Source organism: Acartia tonsa, chromosome 14 (assembly GCF_053477335.1).
Source record: "Acartia tonsa isolate MP-2025a chromosome 14, ASM5347733v1, whole genome shotgun sequence".
Taxonomy (NCBI): Eukaryota; Metazoa; Arthropoda; class Copepoda; order Calanoida; family Acartiidae; genus Acartia; species Acartia tonsa.
The window spans coordinates 30,947,287-30,964,725 of record NC_137273.1 but is presented as its reverse complement, the minus strand read 5'-3'; the positions used below and the strand labels follow the sequence as shown (position 1 = coordinate 30,964,725).

The 17,439-nt window shown below is 31.8% G+C and overlaps 2 protein-coding genes across 2 annotated transcripts in view; one reads left to right on the top strand and one right to left on the bottom strand.

Annotated features, from left to right (window-relative positions):
* Nucleotides 1-336: 336 nt before the first annotated feature.
* Nucleotides 337-2,299, bottom strand: LOC145306172 (uncharacterized). The gene is made up of 4 exons (XM_080148177.1): nt 2,200-2,299; nt 1,734-1,792; nt 860-1,038; nt 337-550 (listed from the first exon to the last, which is right to left on the bottom strand). Exons 2-4 carry the CDS (start codon nt 1,787-1,789, stop codon nt 396-398), a joined length of 390 nt encoding a protein of 129 aa, XP_080004303.1. The 5' UTR covers nt 1,790-1,792; nt 2,200-2,299; the 3' UTR covers nt 337-395.
* Nucleotides 2,300-13,513: 11,214 nt separating this feature from the next.
* LOC145305407 (unconventional myosin-XVIIIa-like) overlaps nt 13,514-17,439 on the top strand; it is a 201,893-nt gene continuing 197,967 nt past the window's right edge. The window contains exons 1-2 of the mRNA XM_080147025.1: nt 13,514-13,518; nt 13,671-16,455. Of these exons, the coding sequence (XP_080003151.1) occupies nt 13,514-13,518; nt 13,671-16,455 (2,790 nt within the window). The remainder of the gene's footprint in view (nt 13,519-13,670; nt 16,456-17,439) is intronic.

The window sequence follows — 17,439 nt, the reverse complement described above, 5'->3', positions numbered from 1 at the left end:
TTTAAAAAAGGTTTGGTGATTCCTAAATTTTTTTTGCAGATTATAGTTATTAAATTTATAATTTTGTATGCGTATAAAATTGTCTGTAATACGATGCTATACGTGAATTTTCAGTATGACTCAGAAGCTGTTCTAATACAGCTAATATTAATTGGTTTCGAAGCCATACTAGAAAAGCTTTACTACATATTAGTCGGTCTTTTTTTTATAACCCCACTAAATTTAGAAAGCTTTCCTGCTGATCTTCCCAGCGGTTTTCGATATTTTTCAATACAAACAGACATAAAGACATCTTCTTTTATATACGGATCTTAAAATTACAATTAAGAGAAGAAGTTATGACTAAAAGATTGTATTAAAATAAATAAATAAATTATGACAAAAAATCTTATTGATTAAAACAAGAATTCCATTGAGAAAACAGTTGTTTCTTCCCCATTATCATCCACAGTAGTGGGTGCGTCAGTGGGAGCATCGGTAGGTGCGTCAGTGGGCTCTTCTGTAGTAGTAGAGGCCTCGCAGTTAACCAAATCAGGCCAGTTGCAAACACCTACGAAAATACATATTAATAAACAATTCACATTATGAAATTAAGGTTTGAAAGCAATCCCCCCCCCCCCCTATCTATCCCAATATTATTATTTCTATTAACTTATTACAGAGAAAGAGAGGGGAAAATGAGCTGTTTATTACTCTATTTCCCAAAGTTTTATAATATTATTTTCTTATATACTGGTTGGTTACTTAAGTTTAATTACGAATTGTAATCTACATAAGGGTCAATGTTGTGTACATCATTGGGGATATACATCAATTGATTGGCCACTGTCTTATCCATTTATTTCCATGATTAACTTACCAAGTGAGGGGTCAAAATGAAGGGGTGGGGCACAGTTCATCTCCAGGGCAATGTTACCCTCCTCGCAGGCGTAGAACTTGGAACAGTCCCATGGACAGGGGACCAGGTACTCGCCGCTGGTGGCGTAGTCCATATCACAGATACCGGTGCCGTTACCCTGCATGGAGAACTCTCCAGGCCTAAACAATGTACTGATCTATATAAAAGTATTTACAGAGTAGAGCAATGTCCGTCTGTCCATATATCCATTTGTCGACCCTATTATCTATCCTTCTATCTATCTGCCAGTTCAAATATTCCTTCATTAAGGCCTTGTTAATTACAGATTACTAATTGCGTTCTGTATTAGTTCTATCATGGATTGCTTGATTATAAGGCAGTTTATTTTATATGACATAAAACAGACTTTTTGGAAAGAATTATACTGATAGAGCTGCAACGTTTTTTTTTAAATTAGAACTAGACAATTCTAAATTAACAATCAAAGTTATTAATTTCAAAGTAATATATACCAAAATATAATATAAAATAAGTGGATATTGTAAAAGAGGAATTTGTTATCAATTTAGGATAGTACCCGCGACCGTAAAAAAATCCATTAAAAAATAGGATAGTAATATTGCCATTAGATGTTGGTCAATATGTTCCTCCATAGTCAGAGAAGGGGATGGGGTAAAGTTGTGTTGGAATATTTTATATCATTTTATAACATTTTGTATCAGGGTATGCAAAAATCTCTCAAATATCAACGTATCCTATATCCATTTATCCAAAATGAAGGTGTTCATATTCATTTAAATATATTTCACTTAGGTGAATATATTTTCTAGAAAATATTTTTTTTTAAATTTTATTTTTTAAAGTAAGTTTTTACCTGGCTTCAACTGCAATAGTTGAGAGAAGAAGGGTAGAGATAGCGAAACCAATCATTTTCTAAATAAAATGTCTTATATTTATTTTTTAAAAGATATAATAAGTAGTAAAGCTCATATGTTTTAAGATATTTGCTAATTAAACAACTCAATTAACGGACAAACGGACAAAGTGAGTTATTAAGTAAATGAGAATTTTTCGGCAGAATCTTCCAAGTAAAATTCGGTCATCTACCATTTATGACAGCTGAGAAAATTAATTTTTATAAAGAAGTTTGTTTTGTCCTCCAGATCCTTGAAGACATTAAACTATTAATACCAGTCTTATTAGCACAGGCCTTCGGCCCTCGGGTCTAACAAAACTGTTATTAATAGTTTAATGTTTTTTTTATTTTGATATCTGCGGAAAGCTGTCAATAATGATATGCGATAAATAACTTTAGATTTTAAATAACTATGAAATTCAACCTGTTTATTTGCTAAGATTTTCCGCCAATACTGTTCGTTGCTGTTTCTAAAATGAACGAGAAACGGTTCGATTATAAAATTTATACATCGAAAACTGCTTATCTTAACTTTTATTAGCCGGATTTAGCTGTAAAATTGACGTAATTATAAAAAAATATGTGGTCAATCATTAAAAATATTTATTTCTTAAGATTTTGTTAAAAATTTAAAAATATTTTATTTTTGTTTTAGGTATGTTCTATTTGTGATTTCCTATTTTACACGACTTTTTCAAATTTTTTAAGTATTGAATTCAGGATTATTTTAACATTTTTAAGGATTGGCGTCATAATTTTGAGAATATTTTTACAACCTATTTGTCAAATTATAACATTACTTGGAATTATTTTTTTAAATATCGTTGCATAGTAAATAATTTATCATACAGTAGTATCTGTGTCCCTAGCATGAGGTATGGGGCAGAAAAAAAAGACTAAAGCCATCCCAAGGCATAAATCTAAAAAAGAGTTAAAACTATCCTGGTATCTATGAAAAACTTTCCTAAAGTAGAGATCTCAATCGGTTCAGTGTCTAGAAAGATCTTAAGCTACAGACAAAAAAAAACTTTTTATTTGATATAGTACTATTAATTTCTACACTAGCCTCTAGGGGAAGCTAGTGGAGGTTGGTAAAAAAAACCCAAGACACTTATTAAGCTTCCCGGAAAACTAAAACATTTTCGGCCTAGTATACTTTTAAAGATTTTTAGACAAGAAACTTTATAGGATGAAATGGAAAACTAAGAACTTTTATAAAATCCTGAAAAATTTTACGAAAAAATCTTTTTAAAAATAAAATCTGCATAAAATGTTGAATTAAATTGTCTTTTAAACGTGATAAAAAAAATCATTGTTTAACTTGGGATTAGGGTTCTTGACATTTTAGATTATTAAGTACTAACAGGAATCCTAAGGGATAAGACAATGGATAATAAATTAATGTTTGCATCTTTAAATTACTTAACTGTAAAATAAATGGGTGGAAACTTTGGACACTACAAGAACCCAACAGTTTTGCTGCTGTATCAGATGCAACTCATAATGCATCTTTAAAATTACTTTAATGTAAAATGAATTGGTTAAAACTTTGGACACTACAAGTACCCAAAAGTTTTGCTTCTATATCAGATGCAACTCATATTTTTTTTTCATTGTCCCATCCCTCATTCCCTGAATTATTTGTACTTTAATTAATGCACAATAAAGCCACTACTTACTAATAACTTTTAAGCATTAAAAAAGACTTTAACGTCATAAATATGTCAGCTTAATAATTTTCCTTAAAAAGTTAGTTATTAAATTAATAGCTTCAACTAGTTTTCCCCAGTACGTCCATTTTAAATTTGTTTACTCTTTAAGATGCAAACTTTATATAGCAGTTATCCTGCTTACTTGATTTTAACAAATGGTAATTCCTAGGTCCGTTAGGTATACTACTATAAGCAAAGTTATTCCAAAATGGCTCAAGATTTTATTACATCCACCATAATTAATCTGCGCATTGAGCATTTTCACGTCGGATTTGTTATTTTACGTGTGTTCAATATTTATATTCTAGCGGCTACGCCCTTAGAGGCCTCTAGGGGCACTTAAGCTGGGTGGAGTTGACACACCCCCTCCCCACAATTTTCAAGTTTAGTTTTTATAAGAAATGGTAAAAAAAAATTGAGGGGGGGACTTGCTGTTTCTCGGGGTGATTTCTATTGGAAGGGTAGTTACCCTCCCCAAAAATAATTTTAAACCATCTCAGGACGCAAAATTGTAAAGGAGAATCAAATCGGTTAGCGCATTCATTCAGTGTAGTCAGACATCCTGTTACTGTTATATAAGGATTAACCTGTAAAAATCTAGTAAAAAACATATTTTTTATTGTTTTAATTATTTTGTTGTTGTGTATAAGGATTTTAAAAAACAAATTGTAATAAGCAAATAAACATGATTATTAAAATGTAACAATTACAACTGAATTTTTATAGATGTCAAATCAGGGATCTTAAGGGATAAGGGAGATTAATAAATAAACAAAATTACCCTTTAAGTATCATACTTTTGTATCTTAAAATTGTATCAACTTTTCTCTAGGTCAAAAAGACAGTTATTTACCAATAAACCAAGACTATCCATTATTGATTAAATTATAGATCTGTACCATTCTTTTGCAGAAAGCATCAAAATTATCCATTTCGAAACTATTTAACCGAACCTAAATATAGGTAGAAAAAACATATATTCCCTTTAATTTACTTGACGTTTAATCGGTCGGTTGGGCATTGAAAATAGTAGTATTGCTACTATAACCATGGGCGTACAATTAAAACCATTTAGTATTGTTTCTAAGTCACAATGGCATGCGTTCATTTTCGCTGAAATTCAATACTATTCTATAGTAAGGTTTTTTTTGTCTGTAGCTTATTACTTCGAACTACTGAAGCGATTGCGTTCTCAATTTAAATAGATCATGGGGATGGTTTATATTTTATAAGGCTATTTTTTGGCCTCTTGCTACCCCTTTGAACGCCAATTCCCTATGTGCTAGGGGCGCATCCGCTATTAGCCAATTAATAATCTGGGATTTTCAATTATGACACAGAAACAGATTTGAATGTTTAGTCATCATCATCATCGCCATTTATCTCTTCTTTTCAGAGCATAGGCCACGTACAATGGTTCTTCATTTTTTCTTTGAATTAGGCCTCAGTAGAGGCATCGTTAAAAGATGATAGATTCTTTTCTTTCAGTTCATCCAGGAATTCCGTCCTCCAGAGCTGGATCTTTAAATAATTTAGTGGTAAGCACGATCGGGGCGAGCCGAACCGATCTGGCTCACTCCTCGGCTCACCCCGATCTGGCTCACCACTAAAATGATTTAAAGATCCAGCTCAGGTTGTTTTTGGTCTACCTGGTTTTCTCTTTCCCGTGAAGGGGTTGATCCAAGTCAAGGCTTGATTGGTTAAATCATCATGCCCTTTCCTTAGAATGTGCCCCAACTATCTCCATTTTCTCTGTTTTATTGTCAGTTTGATGTCTGACATATCACTGCGCTCTAAAAGCTCAGCATTTGTAATCTTATTTGGCCAAAAGAGCTCGTGGTTTCTCCTAAGACATTTGTTGGCATATGTCTGTAGCTTGAAGGTTTAGTGCGTTTGTAATATTATGTGGTTCTTGTGCGGTATAATATGGGGATGTAAATGCACACCAGTAAAATATATAGGTACAAAAGCATACTTCCTTTTAGAAATTAAAACACGAGTGGCTGGTTCTAGAGACCTTTTTGAAGAAGAGAGGTTGGAAATGTTGACCGAAATCACACTAATTTTAGCCTTAAAAAAACTTTTCTTTTAGATTGGTTAAAAATGGACGGAAAAACAATCTTGGGACCTATGAAAATATTCAAGATATAAATCGCTCTAGCGGCAATTGAAATCTTTCTATAGAGTTACACCAACAGACAGACAAACAGGCCTCCTGTTACATTTATGTGATATAGTTGCTTTTTCGGAAGCATGATTCAAATGGACTATTTTTGCGCTTTCATACTTGTTAAAAGCGAAGCTTTTCTATAATTAGGGTCGGTCCGTCCGTACGTCCGTCCGTCCGAGATAGATAGCTTTCGTCGTTAATTTAGGTATGTTAGAATTGTCCTATCGATTTCTAATTTTGCATGGTGATTCCTGTAGTAGTTAGATACGATTTAGAAAGTGTAGCAACTCTATAATCATTACCAGAATGTCCGTACGTACATTTTAAACATGTTGATTTTTTTACTTTTTAACAACAAATTTTTATATGATCTAATTATTCGATTGATCTGATTTTTTGTATACTGATTCCTGGGACAACAAAGTACAATATTATAAGCGAAGCAACTCTATAATTAAGTCCTAAAAATGTAAGTATGTCCATAAACATTATTCTGTATCAAGCAGTTTTTCAACAAATTTACTTACAATTTTGCATCGACTCTTATGCATTTATATTCTGATTATTCAGTTCTGACACTATACAAGTGTTAATGTCCGTTTGTCCTACCGTTTCAGCTCTTTGCTTTTATGGATGTTGTCATCCTTGTTTTTATGTAATTGAACTTAATCTGTCAAAATATAGACATTACAAATATACTACATGGTGTACGTTCACCTCTGCATAATGTCAAACATGAAACAGCGTATAGTGTTCAATAAGAAATGACGTCATACAATACAAATGACCAATGATAGGCCAGTATACATTCTTATTGACCTATGGTAATTGTATACTGGCCTATAATTAGTAATTTGTATTGGTATTGTATGACACATAAATAAAAAAAATCCACACATATTCAGTGGTCATAAAGAAGTAAATAAAGAAATTTAAAGAACCTTTTAAAAATAATTATATGTCTCGTTTAGCATTACCGACAGACCAAGAAAGTAGATGCTCTTTGGAATCTTCACTAAAAAATCAGCATTCTATATAAATAGCAGCCGTGAAAATCACATTTTCATCGTTACTGACTGACAAACATACAAAGTGATTAGCTTCGCTACTAAAAATTATTGAAGGGGCTTTTATTTTGATAGTTTATTTAGAATTTAAAGGGATAAGACAATGGCTGATAAATTGATGCACATCTCCAATGATGATATACAAAGTTACCCCTTCTGTAGATCACAATTAGTGGTTGAAAATTTTGGACAATCAAAATACAGTAAGGTCCCAAATTAGTTGGTAAGCCAAAGAAAAGAAAACACTATTATTAAACTTTGGGGACTAGAGTAGTAAAAAGCCCAATGTAACCCCCCCCCCCTGTGCTATGTTATCAATATGCGGTTCTTTAATACTTAATTATAGGATATAAATTCGGAAATGACATCACACAAACTAATTAAAATATGTTAACTATAAAAATATATGTTAAAATAATTATAAACATTGAGGCATTTATTCAAGGGGTCTAAAGGGATAAGACAATGGCTGATTAATTGATATACGTCGCCAAATATGATACACAAAATCACTCCTTCTGTAAAGTCTCCAAAGTTGTTAAGCTAACGAATAAGAAAACGTTATAATAGGACTTTTGAGACTAGTGTAATAAACAGCCCATTGTCCCCTCTCTCGCTGCATATATTCAGTATAATCTGTAAAAAATAAGATATATGAATAAAAAAAATATAAAAAATGTAGTTAACAATTATATAAAGTAGTAAGGTTTTTTTTTTGTCAGAGGCTGAAGATCTCGGATAATGCTGGTCCGAATTTGTCTGATTTTTCATGGAAGCTTTATAAATGTAGTAGGGTGGGATAAGGCTTTTTCGACACCCCCCCTCTCTCTCTCCCCTCTCTCTATCTCTCTATCTCTCTCTCTCTCTCTCTCTCTCTCTCTCTCTCTCTCTCTCTCTTTCTCTTCACTAGACGCTAGAGGAGAAGCAACTAGTACTCAGGGATATATCCCTTTATTCTTGAAATAGGCCTATATCTAAATATGTCAGGGATAAGACATTGGATGATAAAACATGGAACTTCACTTATGGAGAAATAGGACATTGGAATGTAGATTAAGATATATAAGTTTTCCGGAATTTTAATGTTAGGGGGAGATTTGAAATCTGCATCAAATTTTAAGGATTTTTTTTATAAAATTCGTTTTTTGTATAATTCTTTATCTATAAGCGGAAATGCATTTTAAGTTAATTAATTTTGACCAATGGGATTGGTGGATTTTAAACTACCTGCGCTCTAATTGGTTGAATGATGTACGCCATCCAATCAGAGCGCAGATTTTTTAAATCTACCAATCACAGATGCCAAAATTAATTAACTTAAATTGCATTTCTGCTTTTAGAAAAAGAATTATAGAAAAAACGAATTTTATAAAAAAAAATCCTCAAAATTTGATGCAGATTTCAAATCTCCCCCTAACTTTAAAATTCCGGAAAACTTATATATCTTACTGTAGATTACTCTAGTACCCACAGTTTTATTAACATGTTATCTTATTCCTTGGCTTAAAAACTTTGAATACTTTTACTGAATTTTAATTGGTTAGTTTTAAATTAGTGGTGTTCAAATTTTTCAACCAATTTTTAACCTTCAGAAGTGGTAATTTTGTTTGTTATCTGTGTTTAACATTCCTTCTTGTAGGTATTGGTAGAAGAAGGATGTAAGGATTGTAGATTAATTAAATTACCATTGTCCCCTCCCTTCTTCCCTGTAATATGTAAAGTGTGATAGAATATTAAAAAGACGCCAAAAAATAAACATTTTGATTTCGGATTAAGTTCAGTGTTAATATTTAAGATGTTTCTCTAAAATTGGACAATAAATTATTATAGCACATTTACCATAGAGATATCTTTGGAAAGATTAATGAGTGAGAGTTCGCTTTAGTTCTTTCACATAAATTGCCTGATGAACACTGAAACCCAACCCCCTCCATATTTTTTTCAAATTTACGTTGTGGTTTTTTTGTCAAACCTGCATGGACACCTAAACCTGCATGGACTAAACCTATGATACTTTTTTTTGTCAGTTTAATTTATTTTTCATTTTTAAACGAACATTTTTTTGTTAGTGTCTATCTACATAGTATTTTTATGTGCTTTATATATACGTGCTTGAAAGGACATTCATAGAATCCAAAATGCCAATTTTTTCATATATCTTATTTGGTTTTTAAAATTTTTTTAGGTCAGACTATGAAAATCTAATTTCCATTCGTTTCAAAGATGTTAACCTTATAACATTTACTGGTTAGTTATACAATTTAAAATGAATATTAATTATTTTAAAGCAAAAAAAGCCTGTTTTTTATTTATTTTATGTACTGTTTCGTAAGTCATGGCATTTTTCTGCAACTGAAATAAATGCTTTTTGCTTTTTATAGCATATTACAAAAAAAAACATTTGCTTTTACATTTCTTGTTTTAATAATATAGTTATTTTATTAATAGATTATATTTTATGTCAAAAATAAGGACTTTCCTTTGAAGGACATACACACCAAGGATCTAAAGGGATAAGACAATGGCTTCCGATAAATTGATGTATCCCGAATGATGTTACATAAAACTACCCCTTCTGTAGAATACAATTAGTGGTTGAAACGTTTTAACACTCAACTAAATGAACCAACATCAATCAAAATTCAACCAATGTCCCCATGGTTGGTTAAGCATACGAATAAGAAACTTTAAGGGCTAGTGTAATAAACATCCCATTGTCCCCTTCCTCCCTGCATACACACACACACACACACACACACACACACACACACACACACACACACACATGTGTTTAAATAAACTTTATATAAGATTAATCTTTATATGCAATATACTTTAATATTTTTTTAAATTTTCATGGTTACCGAATTTGAATATATTTAGTAACATTTTAAATCGAAGCTTTACTATAATTAGGGTCGACCAGTCCGTCCGTCAGTCCGTCTGTCCGTCCGTCCGTAACTAATACCTTTTTTTGTTAATTTAGGCATTTTAGAATTGCCCTATCGATTTCAAACATTGCATTATGATTTCTGTAGTAGTTAATTAGGTACAATTTAGCAACTCTATAATCGTTACTAGAATGTCCGTGCGTACATTTTAAACATGTTGATTTTTTTACTTTTTTTAAAACAATGTTTTATGTGATAAAATCATCCGATTGATCTGAGTTTTGAAATACTTTTTCCTATTACAATAAGGTACAATATTTTGAGCGAAGCATCTCTGTATTCAAGTCCTAAAAATGTCAGTATGTCCTTAAACAGAATTCTGTAAATAAGAAGTTTTGCAACAAATTTATTTATAATTTTGTCAAAATTTATACATTCATATTTTGTATATATAGTTCTAGTTCTCTACAAGAGTTAATGTTCGTCTGTCATACCGTTTCAGAGCTTTTATGGATGTTGTCATTCTTGTTTTATAAGGAAAGGAAGAGAAAATATAACCCATAATTTATTAGAAAATGAAGTCATAAAAGTCCCATGATATGGACTTGGTTATAGAGATGCTTTGCCTTTAATATTATGCCTTATTGTAATTAGAATGGCCATTTAGAAAAAAGAAGATACTAAAATTGAGTAAAAAATTTAAGATATTAAAATGGACGGACGGACTTTCTTGTAATAATTGTAGAGTTGCTACGCTTTCTAATAAAACTGTTAAAGAATCATCATGCAAAGTCGTTAGGACAATTCTAACATGCCTAATTAACAATTGTTACAGGAATCATCATGGAAAGTTTAAAGTCGATAGGTCTATTCTAACATGCCTAATCAACAACTGTTAGAGGAATTTTCATGGAAAGTTTAAAATCAATAAAAAGGTTCTAACATGCCTAACCAACACATAGAGCTAGCCGTTTAAGACGTACGGACTGACATTAAACATGAAAAAGCTTTGCTTTTAAAACAATCTAAAATACGGTGACTCTGATTTAAATGATTTTTACTTGACTATGTTATACATATTAGTTGTATCAAATCATATGTTTAGATTTTTAAACAAATTTTATCATAGTGATATGTGCAAAAATTCAACAATGTGAATAAATTTTAAAATAACAAATATGTGAAAAAAAGTAAAAAATCGAATTGTTAAAATGGTGGAAAAATCTGAAAATAACGATTATAGGAAGATAGCATTAACAATAATTTGAAGGAATCTAAAAGGATAGAGCAATTGACGAAAAATTGTACGTCCATTGACGAAAAGTTTATTGGTTGAGTTTGACCAATCAATCAAGACTTTATAAACTTTGGTTACAAATATAGTTTTCAGTCAAATTTCCCCCCTCTTCCTTTCAATCAAATAATTGGAGAATTTTATCCAAAGCTTTGACAAACTGGGGTTCCATTCTGTATATCATATTTTTATGTAGTGGGGTGCAGTGTGCACAGGGTTTTTGATAGTGGGTTGTGTATTATTGAGTGGTGAAATATGAAATAGCAGGCCTTCCAACTTTCAATATATAGAGTGGAGGTGGGTGGGGGGGGGGGGGGGGGGGCGGATATTTTAAGTGGTAGATTATTTTGTCTTACATTTATATTATATGTATATCTTAATTTCTAAAAAAAGCTGAACCGGATTTATTTGAACATATTAGATTAGTAATGTTTTTGACAAAAAAAATCTTAATTTTTATTACGTTTTAATAAAACTTACAATCTTTTAAATCTATGTTTTAGTAAGGTACATAAAATTTAAGCTTTTCAAAGACAAAGAAAAAAAAATAATCTATAGAAACCTTTTATTAGGTTTTTTAAAGAATGACCGACAGACCGACGGACAAAACAAATGTTCTAGGGGCTTAGTAGTAGTAGAATTTCCACACAAAAATTCGGTATCTTGAATACCAGCTGAGAAATGCATGATTACTCCTAGCTATTTCTAATTATAGAGCATCTTTGCTAATAATAAAAGGATCTAATAATAAAAATGTTACAAAATTAGTATAATGGATATATGATATACATGGATATATTTACAGTGGAAAATTTGTTGTCGATTTATGTTGCTAATATGGACCTCATTTATTGATCAGTTTGTGCATCCAGTAGAAGTGTGGGGGTGGAGTAAAGAATCGTTATTTTTTTAGCCAGCTGCGAGCATTACTTTATCAGAGTGCATGAAAATCTGGTGCATCATCCAAGTAATATTAATATCGATTATTACTGTTATCTCTCGAACCCCAGGATAACTGAAATCCATGTTGTAAAAAAGAAATCACTTAATGAAAGAAAGATATCTAGGAATTGAAGATAAAAATATTAATTTATTGGAATAAATTATAAATTAATTTAAAGACGTCATAATCTAAATGATTAATCCTTTTATAAAAGTAACAGGATGTTTGTACCGAAGGTTCTCGATAACTGCAGAAATGATACGGTTCTTCTTTACAATGTAGCTTCTCATAGGTCCTGGAAAGGTTTTAAACTATTTTTTGGGAGGATACCACCACCATAACAAAAGAAAATCGCCCCTCGAAAAAGAGATAAAATTTATTGTTACAAATTTTGGATGCTTTCCCTTGAAGGGACACGCGAGCTCAGAATCCACCTTATTTTTAAATAAATTTAAAAATGAGAGGGGGGTTCCTTCTTGCCTAACCCCAGTGGGGGCTCAAACTATACATGACATAAATTTACCTAATTTGACATTCAGTCTAATATAAACTCGAAGCTATTTCGTATGAACGGATCATTATTAAAGAAAATCTATCCTTTTAAAATAAATAAAAATATATTCAAAATAAAATCACGAAACCTCTACCACGAAGAGGTTGCGTGACTGTGTTCTCGATATTTATCTGACAATACTCTCAGTGAAAGGGTTGCCCGGAACTCATTTGAATATCGGAGGAAACTCCAGGTAGAGAATACCTCCTACAGAACTACGCTGCAATGGAGTTTTGCCAGAAGGAAAGTTGTTTACTTTTGCACAAGGGCTACAGGGATTCACCAATCTGAGTAAAATTTAATTCTTTTCTTTACACCAAAGAAATGTTTTAATTCTTAGTAAAACAAGGATGACAACATCCACAAAAGCGAAGCACTGAAACAGTAGGACAAACGGACATTAACACTTGTATAATGTCAGAACTGAATAATCAGAATATAAATGAATAAGATTCAAAGCAAAATTGGAAGTAAAATTGTTGAAAAACAGCTTGATACAGAATAATGTTTATGGACATACTTACAACTTTAGGATTTGATTATAGAGTTGCTTCGCTTATAAATTGTACTTTGTTGTACCAGGAATCAGTATACCAAAAATCAGATCTATCGAAATATTAGATCACATAAAAATTAGTTGTTAAAAAAGTAAAAAAAATCAACATGTTTAAAATGGACGTACGGACATTTTGGTAATGATTATGGAGTTGCTGCGCTTTCTAACTCGTACCTAACTATTACAGGAATCACCATGCAAAATTTGAAATGGTGCTTGTCTGTCTGTATGTTCCAAAAGATCTTGCAGACCGCTGGAGCTATTGTGATATCTTTAAATGCAAAGCCCTTTCTAGTTCTCGGCATGTTTATTTGTCTTTTAAAACTCCCACCCTCCCTTCTTTATTAATGAAATAAAAAAAATCTACTGACCGATACTTTTATATCTGACTTTATCCTAAGCTTTAAACATAAACAAACTGCCTGCATTTGATATTTAAAACAAGCTTACCTAACCCTTCTACAAAATTAATTGATTTTTTATCAGTTTGTGTTTATAATGCAAAAGATTTTCTATAAGATTTATCCTCCCTCTATCTAATTATCCTATAAAATGAAGTATTCTAAGACAGATTTTTGATATTTTGAATAAGCTTTACCTTGCCGTTGTTAATGTTTTGATTTTTATCATGATTAACTTGATAATTTTGTACAAGACTTAGCTTCCCTCTCTTTCTACATTGTAATCAAAGTAAACATACTTTGTACAGAGGAACTTCAGAAGAGCCACCTCATGCAAAAGAGGAAAGAGAAAGAAGAAATTCTGCTCCATCGCAAATCCATGTTGGGGATCAATTGACAGTTCATGATTTGAATTTTTCTCTGGATGATGGTCCTTTCTCTGATCATGATTCATTGGCGTCAACAATTGAAAGAAGGTCTGCTTCTGTTGTTGGTAGGGAATCACCACTTCAGAGAGTTGTTTCACCAAATAATATGACTAAAATTCCATCTTCAAGAGTTATATCACCTATTCCCAGTACTTCAATTTCAAATGAAAGAAGATCATCAGAAACTGTATCATCTAAGGAAGTATCACAACCAAGAGTTTTGTCTCCTGACCTTGGGTATAATAGTCAAACTAAAAGATCTGTATCACCTATTCCTGGAACTTCAATTCCAATTCAAAGAGGTTCAACGCCAACAAAATCAATAAATGATGGTAATTATGAGCATTATTCAAAGTCATCAACAGTAAGAAATGCATCATCAACAACAATGTCATCACATTCTACATTTAAAAGGTGTTCATCACCAGGAATATCGATTCCTATTCAAAGGGGATCATTGACTGCCGTAACTGATGGAGCTACTATATCAGAATCTGCAACATTTGAAAAACAAGGTTTGTCAGACTGTAGCAGAGAATCATCAATTTCAAGCAGTCTTACACCATCAAATATGATAATACCTAACTACAATGAGGACAATATATCAAATCATGATAAAGAATTTTTGTCATTGTCTCAATCATCTAGGCAAAATAGTAGGTCACCATTACCTGCTAGTTATCTCAGAAATGGTAAAAGTAACTCTCCTTTGCCAAGAGCAATATCACCATCAACCTGCAGAGGTTCACAAATGTTAAAGGCAAGATCCCCCGCCAAAACTAAACCAACTGAACTTCAATCTAGTGCAAACTTTGAAAAGAAATCATCAATTGTAACCAGAGAATCAATCTTGCAAAGAAGAATCTCTAAATATACATCAAGCAGTTCATACCCATCAGTTCAAGCACTAAGATCCAAACTTGAAATTCAGTCACAGGGACATATAAACCCATCACCTGAACAGTCAAAAATCTTTGAATCTGAGTTATCTAAACTAGAATCTGCTACATCTTTGTTAAATTCTGCACTACCTAGGAAAACTAGTGAATCATCATCAATCGGGTCAAATAGACAAAGTCTTATTGAATTTAATGACAATCAATTTGAGAGTTATCTCCATAATGACCAATTAAGAGGAAGCATTCAAAATGACAACTTTTCAAGTAATGGTAATGCTGCAAACAATCATGGTCAAAACATTGATGAATCCAGTAAAACTGCAGCTGTTTTACAAATACCATTATCAGATGAAACTAAACAAAACTCTCTAACAGTTCCTATTGAAACATCTAAAGAAAAAGATTATGAATTATTTAAACAATCAAATTTACCAGATGAAAAGCTGGTATCTAATACTCAAAATAAAGAAGAAAAACATTTAACATATACTCAATCAAACAACAATTTAACAGAATCATTATTTGGCAATGCCTGTAATGTTGACATAAATTCTAAAACCTCTGGAATGAAATTCTCTAATGATATAAGTGCTTCCAATATTGTTAATGACTACCAAACTACAGGCAACAATAATGAAAATGCAACAGACCAATGCACTGAAATGATAGATAAACCTGTAGTTAATCCTTCTAATGCAGGTAATGAAGCACCTCCTTTACCCCCCAAAAAGGCTCCTAGAAAATATTTGTACACACCTCAAAATGCAACTTCTGCAAATAATTCTACTTTACCAGAGGCTATGACATCAATGAACCAACAAAACAAGTCAAAGAAAAAACATAAGTCATTTACAAATGATTTTGATGCTCTGTCTCAAGACTGTTACAGAGCTCTAGCAGCTTCAAGAAAGGCAGCAGAAAATCTAGAAAACCTGATGGCAGCTAACAGTTTTGTATCTAATGGATCAAGTGACAATCCAGGTGCAAATGATGTAATTGATACTTTAAACACAAATGAGTTCAAAGAAGTAGACAACAATGTAACACTTGAAGAAAACAATGATTATGTCAACATTTATAGTCCATCAAACAGTAATGATACAGCAAATCAATACTCAAAGTTGAAAGCTGATCAAAATAATCTTGCAGAAAAATATGCAGCAGCAATAATCAATGATGCTATAGATACTCAGAGTGAAATTACCAATGCTAAAATTGATTCGGATGATATTATTATAACGGACACCATCATTGGAGGTCTTGGAGAAAATAATGGCTTGATTATCAATAAAGATAAAATAAGAAGCGTTTCAATTGGAGAAGTTAATGATAACACAAATATATCTGATAAATTGGCAAGTGATATAGCAGCTGTTACAGAAAATAGTTCAAGATTGTCGGAAAACAAATCTGAAACAGCTAATAATTATAATACAGGCCTTGCAAACAAAGTTGCTGATCATTCAGTTGATAAAGAAGACGGAGTTCATAATGATGTAGCTGAACTAACAGAACATTCTGGCGCCTTAGTATCAAATAGTACATCCAAAATAAATGCAATAATCTCAGGTGAAAATAATCTGGCAGACAATTACACAACAGCTGGGTGCAAGGTGGAGAGTGGTGTTGGGGTCAATGTGGAGAGTGGGGCTGGGGACAATGTGGGGAGTGTAGATGGGGAGATTTTCGGCACTGAGGCAATGGAGGATAAAGACAGTGCGGCTGGAGTGACGCAATCTCCTGGCGGTCAGCAACAACAGAATTACGTGAGTACTTTTTTTCTATTTTCATGGGAGTTTAATAAATACTGTTAAAATTTATTTAGAGACATTTATAAATTTATTTACTAAATTTTCATATTAAACTTCACTTTATACAGGAAAATCTCGATAGGACAACAAGAGATAAAATTAGGGATCTAAAGGGATGAGACAATGGCTGATAAATTAATTTACATCCTCAATGATGATACAAAAATGACCCCTTCTGTATATAAAAATTAGTGGTTGAAACGATTGGATACTCAACTTAATAAACCGACTAAACAAAATTCAATGTTAGTCCCCAAAGTTGTTGAATAACAAAACTTTGAGTGCTAGTGTAATAAACAGCGATCAATGTCCCCTCCCTCCCATGAAAAAGTACTCTTGCCCCCTAATAGTCATGCACGATATTCTGTCTATGAATTAAGAAAATCATAAACTCATTATTATTTTTTTTGTTGTTTCGTTCAGATACTATTTTAAAATGTTTTTGTCCTTCAAAAATATAAAAGCATTGCACGCTGTCTCTATGTATTTTTGTTTCTTTAAATGAGTATATCTATTCTTTTTATTTCATTTTTGAATATTTTGTACAGCTGTAATTGTAAAACAAGTTAATCTTATGTTTGCTATTGACTTATCCATATACAAATTATAAACGTCAATTTATCCTCTTAAACAAAATAATAATGTATATTTGTCTGTAGCTTAAGATTTGGATAAAAACCGAACCTATTGAGTTATACAATTTATGATAGGTCCACATATGTCCTGTGATAGTTTTAGGCTATTCAAATATTTAGATTTTAAGTTTTAGGATGGTTTTATGCTTTTTTTATACTTTCCCTACCCGTCGAATACAGAGCACCTAGATGCAAGGGGAAAACCTATTTTAAAAGATGTTATTTCATTGGTAACAAAATATATTAATCAATTTTAAATGCTAGGGACGCAGTCACTGTTAGTTTAAGTAATATGTACTTCCTT

Excerpts from the sequence above, each read along its gene's own strand:
- LOC145306172 (XM_080148177.1), bottom strand. The coding sequence starts at position 1,789 with ATGATTGGTTTCGCTATCTCTACCCTTCTTCTCTCAACTATTGCAGTT. Across the intron at positions 1,039-1,733 it reads ACTATTGCAGTTGAAGCCAG|GCCTGGAGAGTTCTCCATGC; the intron begins GTAAAAACTTAC and ends TACATTGTTTAG. Across the intron at positions 551-859 it reads TCATTTTGACCCCTCACTTG|GTGTTTGCAACTGGCCTGAT; the intron begins GTAAGTTAATCA and ends GTATTTTCGTAG.